Genomic DNA, 15,200 nt, shown 5'->3' on the forward strand with positions numbered 1-15,200 from the left:
CACTCCCAACAGGATGAAGTTACACAGAAATCTGTACCAAACTCTGAGATTATTGCTTTCAGTGTAGAATAATTTTTCTCTTCTTTACAAGAATCCTCAATGGTTATGATTTCTGGAATACCTTTTTAAAATTCTCAAAAAGTAGGATAAAAATTTGAAGTTAGAATGATAGAAAACCACTGTAAGATAATAGCAAAAAAGGTGAAAAAAGCTCTTGCCTAACAGTCTCCTCTTATTATTTGGTATGGTTGTTATTTCAGGTTGAAACAGCATCTCTAGTATTGCTGTCTTTGAGCATTTTGTTTCTGGAAGAAAGACTTTCCAAATTCATATGTACTGATCATAACAGCACAAGCAGGAGCAATTTTAATTAAATGAGGAAAACAGTCCTAAAAAAGGGAACAGAAAAATTTTACCTTACATTTTAAAATGTTAATTTATTTGATTTCATTCTGACAGTTATCAAATTAAGTGAGGTGAGGTGAGGTGAAGTCGCTCAGTCATATCCGACTCTTTGCAACCCCGTGGCCTGTAACCTACTAGGCTTCTCTGTCCATGGGATTCTCCAGGCAAGAATACTGGAGTGGATAAAACACTGTCCCATAACTGGTGTCAAAGAACTGTTCACTCCTCACTTTAATTCCAAATTACTTCAAAAGCAACTGGTATTTAAAATTTTTAAACTTACAGCAAAGATATGTAGGAGGAAATAGTAAATGAGGAATATTTTCAAAAATTTTCTACTGAAAGGCAATTAATTTAAAAGGAAAAGTAAACATTTTAGTCAACAGTTTGGTAAAGGAAATATTTTTACCTGTAAATAATCCAGAAAATCCATTCTGAGCAACAGTGTTCTTCATTATACTCCAGGTTGACATTTGCAAAGGCATAGAAACTGAATGTTAAAGAAACGATGCTATTATAAATTACCACTTAATTTCTAATATAGATAAATACACATCAAAGAGTGTTTATGGGCTTTGGGATATATCATTTCATTATAATAAGAACAGATCTGTTTACATAAAGAACTATTTTAAATCTTATTTTTAATAGTTGGATTCATTAAAAAGAAATTTTAAAGGCACTTTTAAGGTACATAGAACCAGATGTAATCAAGGAGGAATATACAGAAAGCCTCTCCTGAACTGATGTTTAAGCTTGGTGGTGTGTATCCCTTATACTTTTTTCCATATCTTAAAAATCTTTCATAATGAAAAATTTTAAAGATGTACAGGAATTTTCATGGGGTTCTCCAAGTGAAGCCATGATAACCATTTTTCATTGTACTTTCAGTGCATACATTAAAAAAACCTTTTTCCCCAAAGAGAAGCTTTAAGGAAAATAGCTCATTCTCCCTAGGGAGGTTCTACCTTAAAAGAATCTTTCTGAATAGATGTGCTAGTCTTGAAATAAATCAGTCCTGTCTCCTCTGAAGGGAAGAGTTTTCCTGTAGCTAACAGTAACATCTCGCTTATTTGCAACTGCTCAAGTGTCTGGAACACAGTAAAGAAACAGATTTATACATCTTTTGAAAACAGCAAAAATAGATGTTACTCAGATTCAAACATAAACCTCATGAATGTGCTGTACATACACAAAGATCGCTCACCTTCGTTGTACACAATGATTCTAAGCAGCTGGCTTAGCTGCCAGACTACAGACGCTAAGGATGAAAAAAAATCTGCTAAAAGGTGGGCATCCTACCACTTCAGCACTGTGACAGCTGAAGATTTCAGTCTTGCCCAGACCAGTGCGTGATAGGCCAACACTCCTAAGTGTCTCACTAGCTTCTGAGAGCTGCGTTATGAAACTACAGTAATCAATCAGTGTGTACAGTGATGATAACTCTGAGTCATTAGGATTAAAGTACATTTTAGTACGTATGCCTAGGGAAAAAGGGAAAATTAGGGAAAGGGGTCATTCAGTAACAGCTCTGTAGAATCTGCAACTTAATGACGAGGGGCTCATTATCTCAAAATTTCTTCTATATGATATCAGATTCTCTATGAAGATAAATGAGGCCTTGTTATTTAAGAAGCTAAACTATCTATATAAATAGCGTAAGCAAAACTACAGTGATTAGAGCAACCAAACGGAAAGGGTACATTTTAAAACCAAGAACAAAGTATTTATGACTGAAATTTAACCCTCTAAAAACAGTCCGTGACAAAATATTTACACTGCAGGTTGACAACTTATACTCCTTGCTTAAATGTTTTCAATTTTGGAAACAACTAGTAAAGAAAGGAGGCGAACCCTAAAACCTGTGGGACACTATAAAAGCAGTGCTTAGAGGAAAGTTCATAGCAATATAGGCATACCTCAAGAAACAAGAAAAAACTCAAATAAATAACCTAACTCTACACCTAAAGCAACTAGAAAAGGAAGAAATGGAGAACCCCAGAGTTAGTAGAAGGAAAGAAATCTTACCAATTAGGGCAGAAATACATGCAAAAGAAACAAAAGAGACCATAGCAAAAATCAACAAAGCCAAAAGCTGGTTCTTTGAAAGGATAAATAAAATTGACAAACCATTACCCAGACTCAACAAGAAACAAAGGGAGAAAAATCAATAAAATTAGAAATGAAAATAGAGAGATCACAATATACAACACAGAAATACAAAGGATCATAAGAGACTATTATCAGCAATTATGTGCCAATAAAATGGACAACATGGAATAAATGGACAAATTCTTAGAAAAGTACAACTTTCCAAAACTGAACCAGGAAGAAATAGAAAATCTTAACAGACCCATCACAAGCACAGAAATTGAAACTGTAATCAGAAATCTTCCAGCAAACAAAAGCTCAGGTCCAGACGGCTTCACAGCTGAATTCTACCAAAAATTTAGAGACGAGCTAACACCTATCCTACTCAAACTCTTCCAGAAAATTGCAGAGGAAGGGAAACTTCCAAACTCATTCTATGAGGCCACCATCACCCTAACACCAAAACCTGACAAAGATGCCACAAAAAAAGAAAACTACAGGCCGATATCACTGAGGAACATAGATGCAAAAATCCTTAACAAAATTCTAGCAATCAGAATCCAACAACACATTAGAAAGATCATACACCATGACCAAGTGGGCTTTATCCCAGGGATGCAAGGATTCTTCAATATCCACAAATCAATGTAATTCACCACATTAACAAATTGAAAAATAAAAGCCATATGATTATCTCAGTAGATGCAGAGAAGGCCTTTGACTAAATTCAACATCCATTTGATAAAAACTCTCCAGAAAGCAGGAATAGAAGGAACCCACCTCAACATAATAAAAGCTATATATGACAAACCCACAGCAAACATTATCCTCAATGGTGAAAAATTGAAGGCATTTCCCCTAAAGTCAGGAACAAGACAAGGGTGCCCACTTTCACAACTACTATTCAACATAGTTCTGGAAGATTTGGCCACAGTGATCAGAGCAGAAAAAGAAATAAAAGGAGTCCAAATTGGAAAAGAAGTAGTAAAACTCTCACTGTTTGCAGATGACATGATCCTCTACATAGAAAACCCTAAAGACGCCACCAGAAAATTACTAGAGCTAATCAATGAATATAGTAAAGTTGCAGGATATAAAATCAACACACAGAAATCCCTTGCATTACTATACACTAATAATGAGAAAGTAGAAAAAGAAATTAAGGAAACAATTCCATTCACCATTGCAACGAAGAGAATAAAATACTTAGGAATATACCTATGCCTGGAGAATCCCATGGAGGGAGGAGCCTGGTAGGTTATAGTCAGTGGGGTTGGAAAGAGTTGGACACGACTGAGCAACTTCACTTTCACACCTACCTAAACAAACTAAAGACCTATATATAGAAAATTATAAAATACTGATGAAAGAAATCAAAGAGGACACTAATAGATGGAGAAATATACCATGTTCATAGACTGGAAGAATCAATATAGTGAAAATGAGTATACTACCCAAAACAATCTACAGATTCAATGCAATCCCTATCAAGCTACCAGCAGTATTTTTCACAGAGCTAGGATCAAATAATTTCACAATTTGTATGGAAATAGAAAAAGCCTCAAATAGCCAAAGCAATCTTGAGAAGGAAGAATGGAACTGAAAGAATCAACCTGCCTGACTTCAGGCTCTACTACAAAGCCACAGTCATCAAGACAGTATGGTACTGGCACAAAGACAGAAATATAGATCAATGGAACAAAATAGAAGGCTCAGAGATAAATCCACACACCTATGGACACCTTATCTTCGACAGAGGAGGCAAGAATATACAATGGATTAAAGACAATCTCTTTAACAAGTGGTGCTAGGAAAACTGGTCAACCACTTGTAAAAGAATGAAACTAGAACACTTTCTAACACCATTCACAAAAATAAACTCAAAATGGATTAAAGATCTAAACGTAAGACCAGAAACTATAACACTCCTAGAGGAGAACATAGGCAAAACTCTCTCTGACATACATCACAGCAGGATCCTCTATGACCCACCTCCCAAAATACTGGAAATAAAAGCAAAAATAAACAAGTGGGATCTAATTAAAATTAAAAGCTTCTGCACAACAAAGGAACCTATAAGCAAGGTGAAAAGACAGCTTTTGGAATGGAAGAAAATAATAGCAAATGAAGCAACTGACAAACAACTAATCTCAAAAATATACAAGCAACTTATGCAGCTCAATGCCAGAAAAGTAAATGGCCCAATCAAAAAATGGGCCAAAGAACTAAATAGACATTGCTCCAAAGAAGACATACAGATGGCTAACAAACACATGAAAAGATGCTCAACATCACTCATTATCAGAGAAATGCAAATCAAAACCACAATGAGGTACTGTTTCACACCAATCAGAATGGCAGCAATCCAAAAGTCTACAAGCAATAAATGCTGGAGAGGGTGTGGAGAAAAGGGAACCCTCTTACACTGTTGGTGGGAATGCAAACTAGTACAGCCACTATGGAGAACAGTGTGGAGATTCCTTAAAAATTGCAAATAGAACTGCCTATGACCCAGCAATCCCACTCCTGGGCATACACAGCGAGGAAACCAGAATTGAAAGAGACACGTGTACCTCAATGTTCATCGCAGCACTGTTTACAATAGCCAGGACATGGAAGTAACCTAGATGTCCATCGGCAGAGGAATGGATAAGAAAGCTGTGGTACATATACACAATGGAGTATTACTCAGCCATTAAAAAAATACATTTGAATCAGTTCTAATGAGGTGGATGAAACTGGAGCTGATTATACAGAGTGAAGTAAGCCAGAAAGAAAAACACCAATACAGTATACTAATACATATATATGAAATTTAGAAAGATGGTAACGATAACCCTGTATGGGAGACAGCAAAAGAGACACAGATGTATAGAACGGACTTTGAGACTCTGTGGGAGAGAGAGAGGGTGGGATGATTTGGGAGAATGGCATTGAAACATGTATACTGTCAGGTAAGAAACGAATCGCCAGTCTATGTTTGATACAGGATACAGGATGCTTGGGGCTGGTGCACAGGGTTGATTCAGAGAGATGATATGGGGTGGGAGGTGGCAGGGGGATTCAGCATTGGGAACTCATGTACACCCGTGGCTGATTCATGTCAATGTATGGCAAAACCAATACAGTATTGTAAAGTAAAAGTAAATTAAAAAAAAGATTAAAAAAAAGGAATTTAATAGTCAGTAGAAAAATAATCTCTGCTGGTAATTTAAATTTTACTAATTATATATGGTTTTGAATTTCTTAAAAATAAAGCCTCAAATATTAAAAAAAAAAAAAAGGTGGCTAAGTATTTGGGTATTTCTAATCTTATGGAGCTCAAGTTCCAACTGCTAAGTTGCTTCAGTCGTGTCCGACTCTGTGCGACCCCATAGAGGGCAGCCCACCAGGCTCCGCCGTCCCTGGGATTCTCCAGGCAAGAACACTGGAGCGGGTTGCCATTTCCTTCTCCAATGCATAAAAGTGAAAAGTGAAAGTGAAGTCGCTCAGTCGTGTCCGATTCTTAGCGACCCCATGGACTGCAGCCTACCAGGCTCCTCCATCCATGGGATTTTCCAGGCAAGAGTACTGGAGTGGGTGCCATTCCCTTCTCAAGTTCCAAACTAGTCTCTATTTTAATAGTAGGGTGAGATGAATGTAAAAGAAGACGAACAAGAAGACTTCTCAACTGGAGGGAAGCCATGGCAGAGCCCTGCCTAAAGATCCAACGTCCAAGAGCTCTTTCTACAGGGGAAAAGCAACTTCAAACACTGTAAGGAAACACTGTGTGATTATTAATATTTCAAGCACAGACAACAATAAACACTCCTCTACTGATCATCCAATTGATCAAATCCTAACAATTTTATGTTTCAGAAACAAAGCCCTATTTCCAGTGGGCTTGCTACACTTTCTATAATAAAAACAGAATGAATCTAGTAGAAGCAACTAATAGTACTTAAAAAAAAATATGGACCATTGTTAAATTCTTTAGTGATGTTGTTCAGCATTGCTTCTGTTTTACATTTTGTTTTTTTTGGCCAGGAGGCATGTAGGATCTTAGCTCCCCAACCAGGGATCGAACCTGCACCTTCTGCATTAAAGGGGAAGTCCCTAGGACAATTTTGTTCTAGAAGAGATTACAGGTTATAAAGAAGTAGATGGAATAATAGGCAAGGGAGAAAAAAACACATCAAAAGGGAAGCTAAAAAATAGAAAAGAAAAAGAATATGTATATGCATACTAATATAGTCTTTAAATTTTCTTAAATTTTTTGCTTAGGTTTAGAGGTTTTTCTGGGTACTCCATTCTAGCAGTACATTAGTTTGAGTTAAATAGAGAGGAAGGCAACCAAGGGGCAGGGAGAATCTTGTCTTCCCTATCTTAGCTATTCCTAACTATCTCGAAAGAAAATATTTTTCATGGCATCTTAGACACATTTTAATTAAACTTCTTTTCGGGCTTTCATATATCCAAAGTTGTATCTGCTCTTATGTTTTTACCACATCAAATGGCAAAGTTACAACAGCTGCAAACTAACAAAAAATAAAATTGATTAAATTTTTCCCAAAGTATTTTATACTCTAATTAGCATATTACTTAATAAAGATAGTAATAAAATCAGAACTAAACTGAAAAAGTGAAACCAGAGATATTTAAGGAGAAGCTCCTATTGAAGAGAACAGATAAAGTCTTATGCATTTCTCCTAAAGTTCAGGAGTAAGAGAACAGTCCTCCTATATTCTTGAGGTCACACCACACTAGTTGGCAGTCAGAATTCCAACCAGACCTCTGACTGCAAAACCAGTATTCACAATTTCTGATGCTCCTGTGTGTTCCATTATTCCTTTACTACAGATGAAGGTATAGTATTATATTTTAAAGCAGAAATCAAAGTACCTAGTAATTAGCATTTAAAATTTTCCAAATGTTTTTAAAATTGTTAAAAAAATAAAGAAAATGGACTTTTGAACTTTTAGTGCCATATACATTTTCTTTATGGGTTTCAACATATTTATCAAATGTAGTTCACAAATAATTTTTAAAAACATTTCATGCAAATCAAAACCACAATGAGGTGCCATCTCACACTGGTCAGAATGGCTGCTATCAAAAAGTCTACAAACAATAAATGCTGGAGAGGGTGCAGAGAAAAGGTAACCCTCTTACACTGTTGGTGGGAATGCAAACTAGTACAGCCACGATGGAGAACAGTATGAAGATTCCTTAAGAAACTGGAAATAGAACTGCTGTACGACCCAGCAATCCCACTGCTGGGCATACACACCGGGGAAACCAGAATTGAAAGAGACACGTGTACCTCAATGTTCATCACAGCACTGTTTACAATAGCCAGGACATGGAAGCAACCTAGATGTCCATCGGCAGAGGAATGAATAAGAAAGTTGTGGTACATATACACAATGGTATATTACTCAGCTATTAAAAAGAATGCATTTGAATCAGTTCTCAAGAGGTGGATGAAATTGGAGCCTATTATACAGAGCAAAGTAAGTCAGAAAAACATCAATACAGTATATTAATGCATATATATGGAATTTAGAAAGATGGTAGTGATAACCCTATATGCGAGACAGCAAAAGAGACACAGATGTAAAGAACAGACTTTTGGACTCTGTGGGAGAAGGCGAGAGTGGGATGATCTGAAAGAATAGCATTGAAACATGTATATTAACATATGTGAAATAGATCACCAGTCCAGGTTTGATGCATGAGACAGGGTTCTCAGGGCCAGTGCACTGGGACGACCCTGAGGGATGGTATTGGGAGGGGGGTTCAGGATGGGGAACACATATTAACCTGTGGCTGATTCATGTCAATGTATGGCAAAACCCACTACAATAAAGTAATTAGCCTCCAATTAAAATAACTAAAAATGTCAAATTAATGAATTTAACAGTTATTTCCATAATGCCTTAATTAAGCAAGAAAGGTTTTCTGAAAGAACAAATTCCCCTAAGAATGTCTTATATTTGATATAACAGTCATGCAAAGTAAAACCTAGTCTCTATTTTCTGTTTCCCAACTTACATTTGGTCAATATGCTCATAAAATAACCTTTAAAGTCATTCATTTTTATTTCACCCATCAATGTAAGGAGATTTAAATTCTTGAAACCAGTTTCAAAGATCTCAGGTAAGATAAAATCAATGATCATTTCTCCACAATCTAACACATATAGTTGTTCTTTAGTATCTGAGGTGCATTGGCTGCAGATACTGAAACCTGCCAAGTATCTGTCCCTTATATAAAATGTCATAGCACAGTTGGTCCTCTGTGTCTGTGGTTCCACATCTGTGGATTCAACAGCCAAGAATCGAATTGGTTCAATCTGCAGGTGCAGAACCCCTGGATAGGGGGTGCTGATGGGAGTATCAAAGGCAGCAACAATGCGGGATGAGCCTGACACTCTGCAGAATAACAGGTTTAGGCTGTTCAGTTTTCTAACAGAAAGCCTGGACATTATCCCACTGATGTGCTTTTCCTGTTGCAGACACATTTTTATTTGTTTAACAGTTAAAAGGCAGTAATATTTTTTAAATTATTAAAGATTTTAAAAATATTTTTTCTGTGTTAGGTAAGAAATAGTAAAACAACATTCTTTCATTACTGGAAAGCTGGGACAACACTCTACAACCATCCAACTTTTTTTTTTTACATAAAGCACTAAGTACAGAATTGTTCTACAATTGTTATGGATAAACATAAGTGGTACTTGTTTTTCATCATTCATGGTGGATTAAGATATAAATAAAATTTGTAAGTTACTTTTAATCACCTCACAAATAGAAATAATGAATCATAAAGATTTTGCTCATATTCTAACTTCTTAAACTGCTACAAAGAATTGCTCTTTTGCCTCAATATATTTATACCCCCCTAGGGTTAATTTGACATATACTGGACCCGAGAATCTTCATGTCTCAATTTTGAACACAATCTCTGAGATTGTGCCTAGGTTTACTGACAGTGACTCCAGTAGTTTTCTGCCCGTCTCCATGACTGCACTGAGCTCCTTCACTCTCTCTATCTGGTTCCAGTATGTCAGCACATCACTGTGTCATCACAAATTCATTCTCTAAGTATGTGGGGGTAAGAAAGCTCTCTGTGTCCAAGATCATGGTGATAAGAATCTGCATAAAGGCCCACTACGTGAGTTTTCATTATGTGGAGGAGTGGCCAAAGGTGAACTCCCTACTACCCAAAAATGGTCACTGGGTACTTCGGTTCAGTCGCTCAGTCGTGTCCGACTCTTTCAAACCCACGAATCACAGCACGCCAGGCCTCCCTGTCCATCACCAACTCCCAGAGTTCACTCAAACTCATGTCCATGGAGTTTGAGTTGATGGAGTCGGCAGTGCCATCCAGCCATCTCATCCTCTGTCGTTGCCTTCTCCTACCCCCAATCCCTCCCAGCATCAGGGATATCAACTAACAAGATCTACTGGTATTTAATGACCAAATTGCCAAATACTTTGTGTAATAAAGTACATCTAAACTCATTATCATAACTAATGATCTAACAAGTTCAAAAGTTTCAGAAAGATATATTTGTAATATAATGAAGAGATATAAAATGTATTTTAAAATATTTAATGGCTAGTACTGATAATGTATCTTCAAAATCAGTAGTAAATACTTAGCACTTTGAGGATGCACTACCCTAAAGCTGTTCTATCTCAATAGACATGAAATGCTACATAATATTTTGTTCTGTTTTAGTAAGACAATTATCACTGTTTTGGAGTATAACAACAATAGAATAAACTTACAGAACCAGACAACGCCCCTGAGGTAAAGTTGATCATAAATGTTGGTTCATATAAGCCAGATTTTGCACACAACCACTTCTTTAAGACTTCATAGTTATACTAGTACATTGCTACAAAAACAGAATAGAATGAACACATTTAGAAATGAAATGTGGACTTTACGGAAAATATTTGAAGAATATTATATATTAAAGGAGAAGAGAATTCTAGTATTGACACACCTTGCTTTCTGCTTAGACAAATACTCGGTGAAATTTGTAAAAATAGTAACCAAATTCTCAGTAATATTCTAGGGGTCTTATAAACAAAACTATGCATCAGTAAAAAGTAGGAGTTTGATCTCAAAACCCAATAAGAACACGAGAGGAAAGGAGAGAGTCACATCTCATGAACACTGATGTAAAACTCCAAAAGAAGAAAAACAAGTATTTCATGAACTGTCACGCACTATGCCTAAATTCAGTTCAGTTCAGTTGCTCAGTCGTGTCTGACTCTTTTCGACCCCATGAATCGCAGCACGCCAGGCCTCCCTGTCCATCACCAACTCCCGGAGTTCACTCAGGCTCACATCGATCGAGTTGGTGATGCCGTCCAGCCATCTCATCCTCTGTCGTCCCTTTTCCTCCTGCCCCCAATCCCTCCCAGCATCAGAGTCTTTTCCAATGAGTCAACTCTTCGCATGAGGTGGCCAAAGTACTGGAGTCTCAGCTTTAGTGTCATTCCTTCCAAAGAACACCCAGGACTGATCTTCTAATGGACTGGTTGGATCTCCTTGCAGTCCAAGGGACTCTCAAGAGTCTTCTCCAACACCACAGTTCAAAAGCATCAATTCTTCCACACTCAGCCTTCTTCACAGTCCAACTCTCACATCCATACATGACCACTGGAAAAACCATAGCCTTGACTAGCCAGAACTTTGTTGGAAAAGTAATGTCTCTGCTTTTGAATATGCTGTTTAGGTTGGTCATAACTTTTCTCCCAAGGAGTAAGCATCTTTTAATTTCATGGCTGCAATCACCATCTGCAGTGATTTTGGAGCCCCCAAAATAAAGTCTGACACTGTTTCCACTGTTTCCCCATCTGTTTCCCCTGAAGTGATGGGACCAGATGCCATGATCTTCGTTTTCTGAATGTTGAGCTTTAAGCCAACTTTTTCACTCTCCTCTTTCACTTTCATCAAGAAGCTTTTTAGTTCCTCTTCACTTTCTGCCATAAAGGTGGTGTCATCTGCATATCTGAGGTTATTGATATTTCTCCCGGCAATCTTGGTTCCAGGTTATGCTTCTTCCAGCCCAGCGTTTCTCATGATGTGCTCTGCATAGAAGTTAAATAACCAGGGTGACAATACACAGCCTTGACGTACTCCTTTTCCCATTTGGAACCAGTCTGTTGTTCCATATCCAGTTCTAACTGTTGCTTCCTGACCTGCATATAGGTTTCTCAAGAGGCAGGTCAGGTGGTCTGGTATTCCCATGTCTCTCAGAATTTTCCACAGTTTATTGTGATCCACACAGTCAAAGGCTTTGGCATAGTCAATAAAGCAGAAACAGATGTTTTTCTGGTACTCTCTTGCATTTTCAATGATCCAGTGGATGTTGGCAATTTGATCTCTGGTTCCTCTGCCTTTTCTAAAACCAGCTTGAACATCTGGAAGTTCACGGTTCACATATTGCTGAAACCTGGCTTGGAGAATTTTGAGCATTAATTTACTAGCATGTGAGATGAGTGCAATTGTGCGGTAGTTTGAGCATTCTTTGGCAGTGCCTTTCTTTGGGATTGGAAGGAAAACTGACCTTTTCCAGTCCTGTGGCCACTGCTGAGTTTTCCACATTTGCTGGCATATTGAGTGCAGCACTTTCACAGCATCATCTTTCAAGATTTGAAATAGCTCAACTGGAATTCCATCACCTCCACTTATTCATAGTGATGCTTTCTAAAGCCCACTTGACGTCACATACCAGGATGTTTGGCTCTAGGTGAGTGATCACACCATCGTGATTATCTTGGTCATGAAGATATCTTTTGTATAGTTCTACTGTGTATTCTTGCCACCTCTTCTTAATATCTTCTGCTTCTCTTAGGTCCATATCATTTCTGTCCTTTATCGAGCCCATCTTTGCATGAAATGTTCCCTTAGTATCTCTAATTTTCTTGAAGAGATCTCTAGTCTTTCCCATTCTGTTGTTTTCCTCTATTTCTTTGCCTTGATTGCTGAGGAAGTCTTTCTTATCTCTCCTTGCTATTCTTTGGAACTCTGCATTCAGATGCTTATATCTTTCCTTTTCTCCTTTGCATTTCACTTCTCTTCTATTCACAGCTATTTGTAAGGCCTCCCCAAACAGCCATTTTGCTTTTTTGCATTTCTTTTCCATGGGGATGGTCTTGATCCCTGTCTCCTGTACAATGTCACAAACCTCTGTCCATAGTTCATTAGGCACTCTATCAGATCTAGGCCCTTAAATCTATTTCTCACTTCCATCATATAATCATAAGGGATTTGATCTAGGTCATACCTGAATCGTCTAGTGGTTCTCCCTACTTTACTTGTTTATTCATGTATAAACAAGACTGAAAACAAAACAGTTGCACATATAAAACAAAAGGAGTATTTCCAAGTCAAATAAATTTTATACCTCAAAAATAGGCAAAACTGTATACCATTGTTAAGCAATAATACATATGTGGTAAAACTACCTTTTAAAATCAAATAAATGATAAAAGATTCAGGTAAGAAGTTACCACTAAGGATGTGACAGTGGAGGTGGACATATGTGGTTTCATGATTTTAAAAACTACAGTGTTCTAATTCATATACAGAGGTGGTGATGTCACAGATGTTTATTAGTGCACTTGGTAATTTATATCCTTACTACTTTTTATGTATAAAACATCAAAACTAAAATGAAAAAGTATTGGTCTAGGAATCCATGGTGTTTCTAAAAAGCATAGATGAACACAAAAGTTGAAGAAAAATACTAATGGAAAGGGAATGATACAGGACTGTGAACAGGAGTCCAAGCAAAGGATTAAATCAAAGGGAGAAAGAATGTGGAATGAGAGGTGGTCCTAAGATGGTGGAGAAATAGGATGGGGAGACCACTTTTTGCCCCACAAATTCATCAAAGGAACATTTAAAAGCTAAGTAAATTCCACAAAACAACTTCTGAATGCCGGCAGAGGACATCAGGCACCCAGAAAAGCAGCCCATTGTCTTCAAAAGGAGGTAGGAAAAAATATAAAAGACAAAAAAAGAGAGAAAAGAGGTAGGGATGGAGCTCCGTCCTGGGAAGGAAGTCTTAAAAAGAGAGAAGTTTCCAAACACCAGGAAACACTCTCACTGCCGAGTCTGTGGCGAGCCTTGGAAGCACAGAGGGCAACATAACAGGAAGGAAAAATAAATAATTAAAACCCACAGATTATGAGCCCAGCGGTAACTCCCCCAGCAGAGAAGCAGCGTAGATGCCTGCACCCGCCACTAGCAAGCAGGGGCTGGGCAGAGAGGCGCAGGCTGCATTGCTTACAGTAAGGATTTGGCCTGAATGCCCCCAGTGCAATCTGAGTGAACTAACTTCAGCTAGCAAACCAGACTGTGGGATAACTGCCACGCGAAAAGCCAGCCCTAACCTAAGACACCAGCAGGCCAGCACACAGAACGAAGGACTGAACAGAGATAGCCAGCTGCAGACCATCTCCTGCCGGTTGACAGACAGCCAGAGCCGGAAGGGGGCAATCACAGCCCCAGAGAGACATTATCTACAAAACTGTTAGCAGGCTTCTTTCCTAACTAAGACTTCTTGGGGTTCTGGACAGTCAACATCCGCCTGAGAAGGTGCGCCGGTTGTACACCCAGAAAACCGAGCAGCAGGGACGGGGGAGGCGATAAGTCGCAGCGACTGCACTCGCCAAACACCATCACCTGAGCTGCTCAGACTTGGGAAGGGCACAAAATGCAGGCCCAACCGAGTCTGCGCCTCTGAGGACTACCAGAATGCCTGAACCTGAGTGGCTTAGACCTGGGAGGTGGATGAAACGCAGGACCAGCCTTGGTCGGTTCCTGGAGGAGCAACCTAGAGCCTGAGCGGTGTGGGCAGGGAGGGTACATGCGCTGTGAGCAGGGTTAGGCCCAGTGTGGGGGAGGGACTGTGAGCACACGCCAGTGTTATTTGTTTGCAGCGTCCCTCCCTCCCCACAGCACGACTGAACAAGTGAGCCTAAAAAAAGTGTGCACCACTGCCCCCCTTGTGTCAGGGCAGAAATCAGACACTGAAGAGACCAGCAACCAGAAGAAGCTAAAACAGAGGGAACTGCCTTGGAAGTGACAAGTGCAATAGATTAAAATCCTGTCATTAGTACTGACTACATAGGAAGGGGCCTATAAATCTTGAGAAATATAAGCCAGACCAAGGAACTATCAAAAAATGAACTGACCCCACAATACCGACAACACCAGAGAAAGTCCTAGATATATTTTTACTATTTTTACGATCATTCTTTTTTAAAATTTTTTAAAATTTTAAGTCCTCTATGACTCCTTTAATTTACACTTTATAACCTACTATTACTTTGCAAAAAAAGACCCTATTTTTTAAAAGCAAACTTCATATATATATATTTTAAAATAATTTTTGTGACTTTTTTTTCTTTCTTTTTCTCTTCTTTAATATTGTATTTTTGAAATTCCAAACTCTACTCTAGATTTTTAATCTTTGCTTTTTGGTATTTGTTATCAATTTTGTACCTTTAAGAACCCAATCTTCAGTACCCATTATTACTTGGGAGTGAGATTACTGGCTTGACTGCTCTCTCCCCCTTTGGACTCTCCTTTTTCTCCACCAGGTCGCCTGTATCTCCTCCCTATCCCTTCTCTTCTCTACCCAACTCTGTGAATTTCTGTGTGTTCCAGACGGTGGAGAACACATAGGGAACTGA

General features: G+C 38.3%; 1 protein-coding gene across 1 annotated transcript in view; it reads right to left on the minus strand.

The window, feature by feature from the left end:
* Positions 1-275: 275 nt before the first annotated feature.
* Positions 276-15,200, minus strand: part of LOC138079684 (mitochondrial glutathione transporter SLC25A40-like) — a 57,192-nt gene continuing 42,267 nt past the window's right edge. The window contains 4 exon segments of the mRNA XM_068972390.1: positions 276-382; positions 809-895; positions 6,929-7,013; positions 10,272-10,381. Of these exon segments, the coding sequence (XP_068828491.1) occupies positions 276-382; positions 809-895; positions 6,929-7,013; positions 10,272-10,381 (389 nt within the window).

Source organism: Capricornis sumatraensis, chromosome 5 (assembly GCF_032405125.1).
Source record: "Capricornis sumatraensis isolate serow.1 chromosome 5, serow.2, whole genome shotgun sequence".
NCBI classification, from domain to species: Eukaryota; Metazoa; Chordata; class Mammalia; order Artiodactyla; family Bovidae; genus Capricornis; species Capricornis sumatraensis.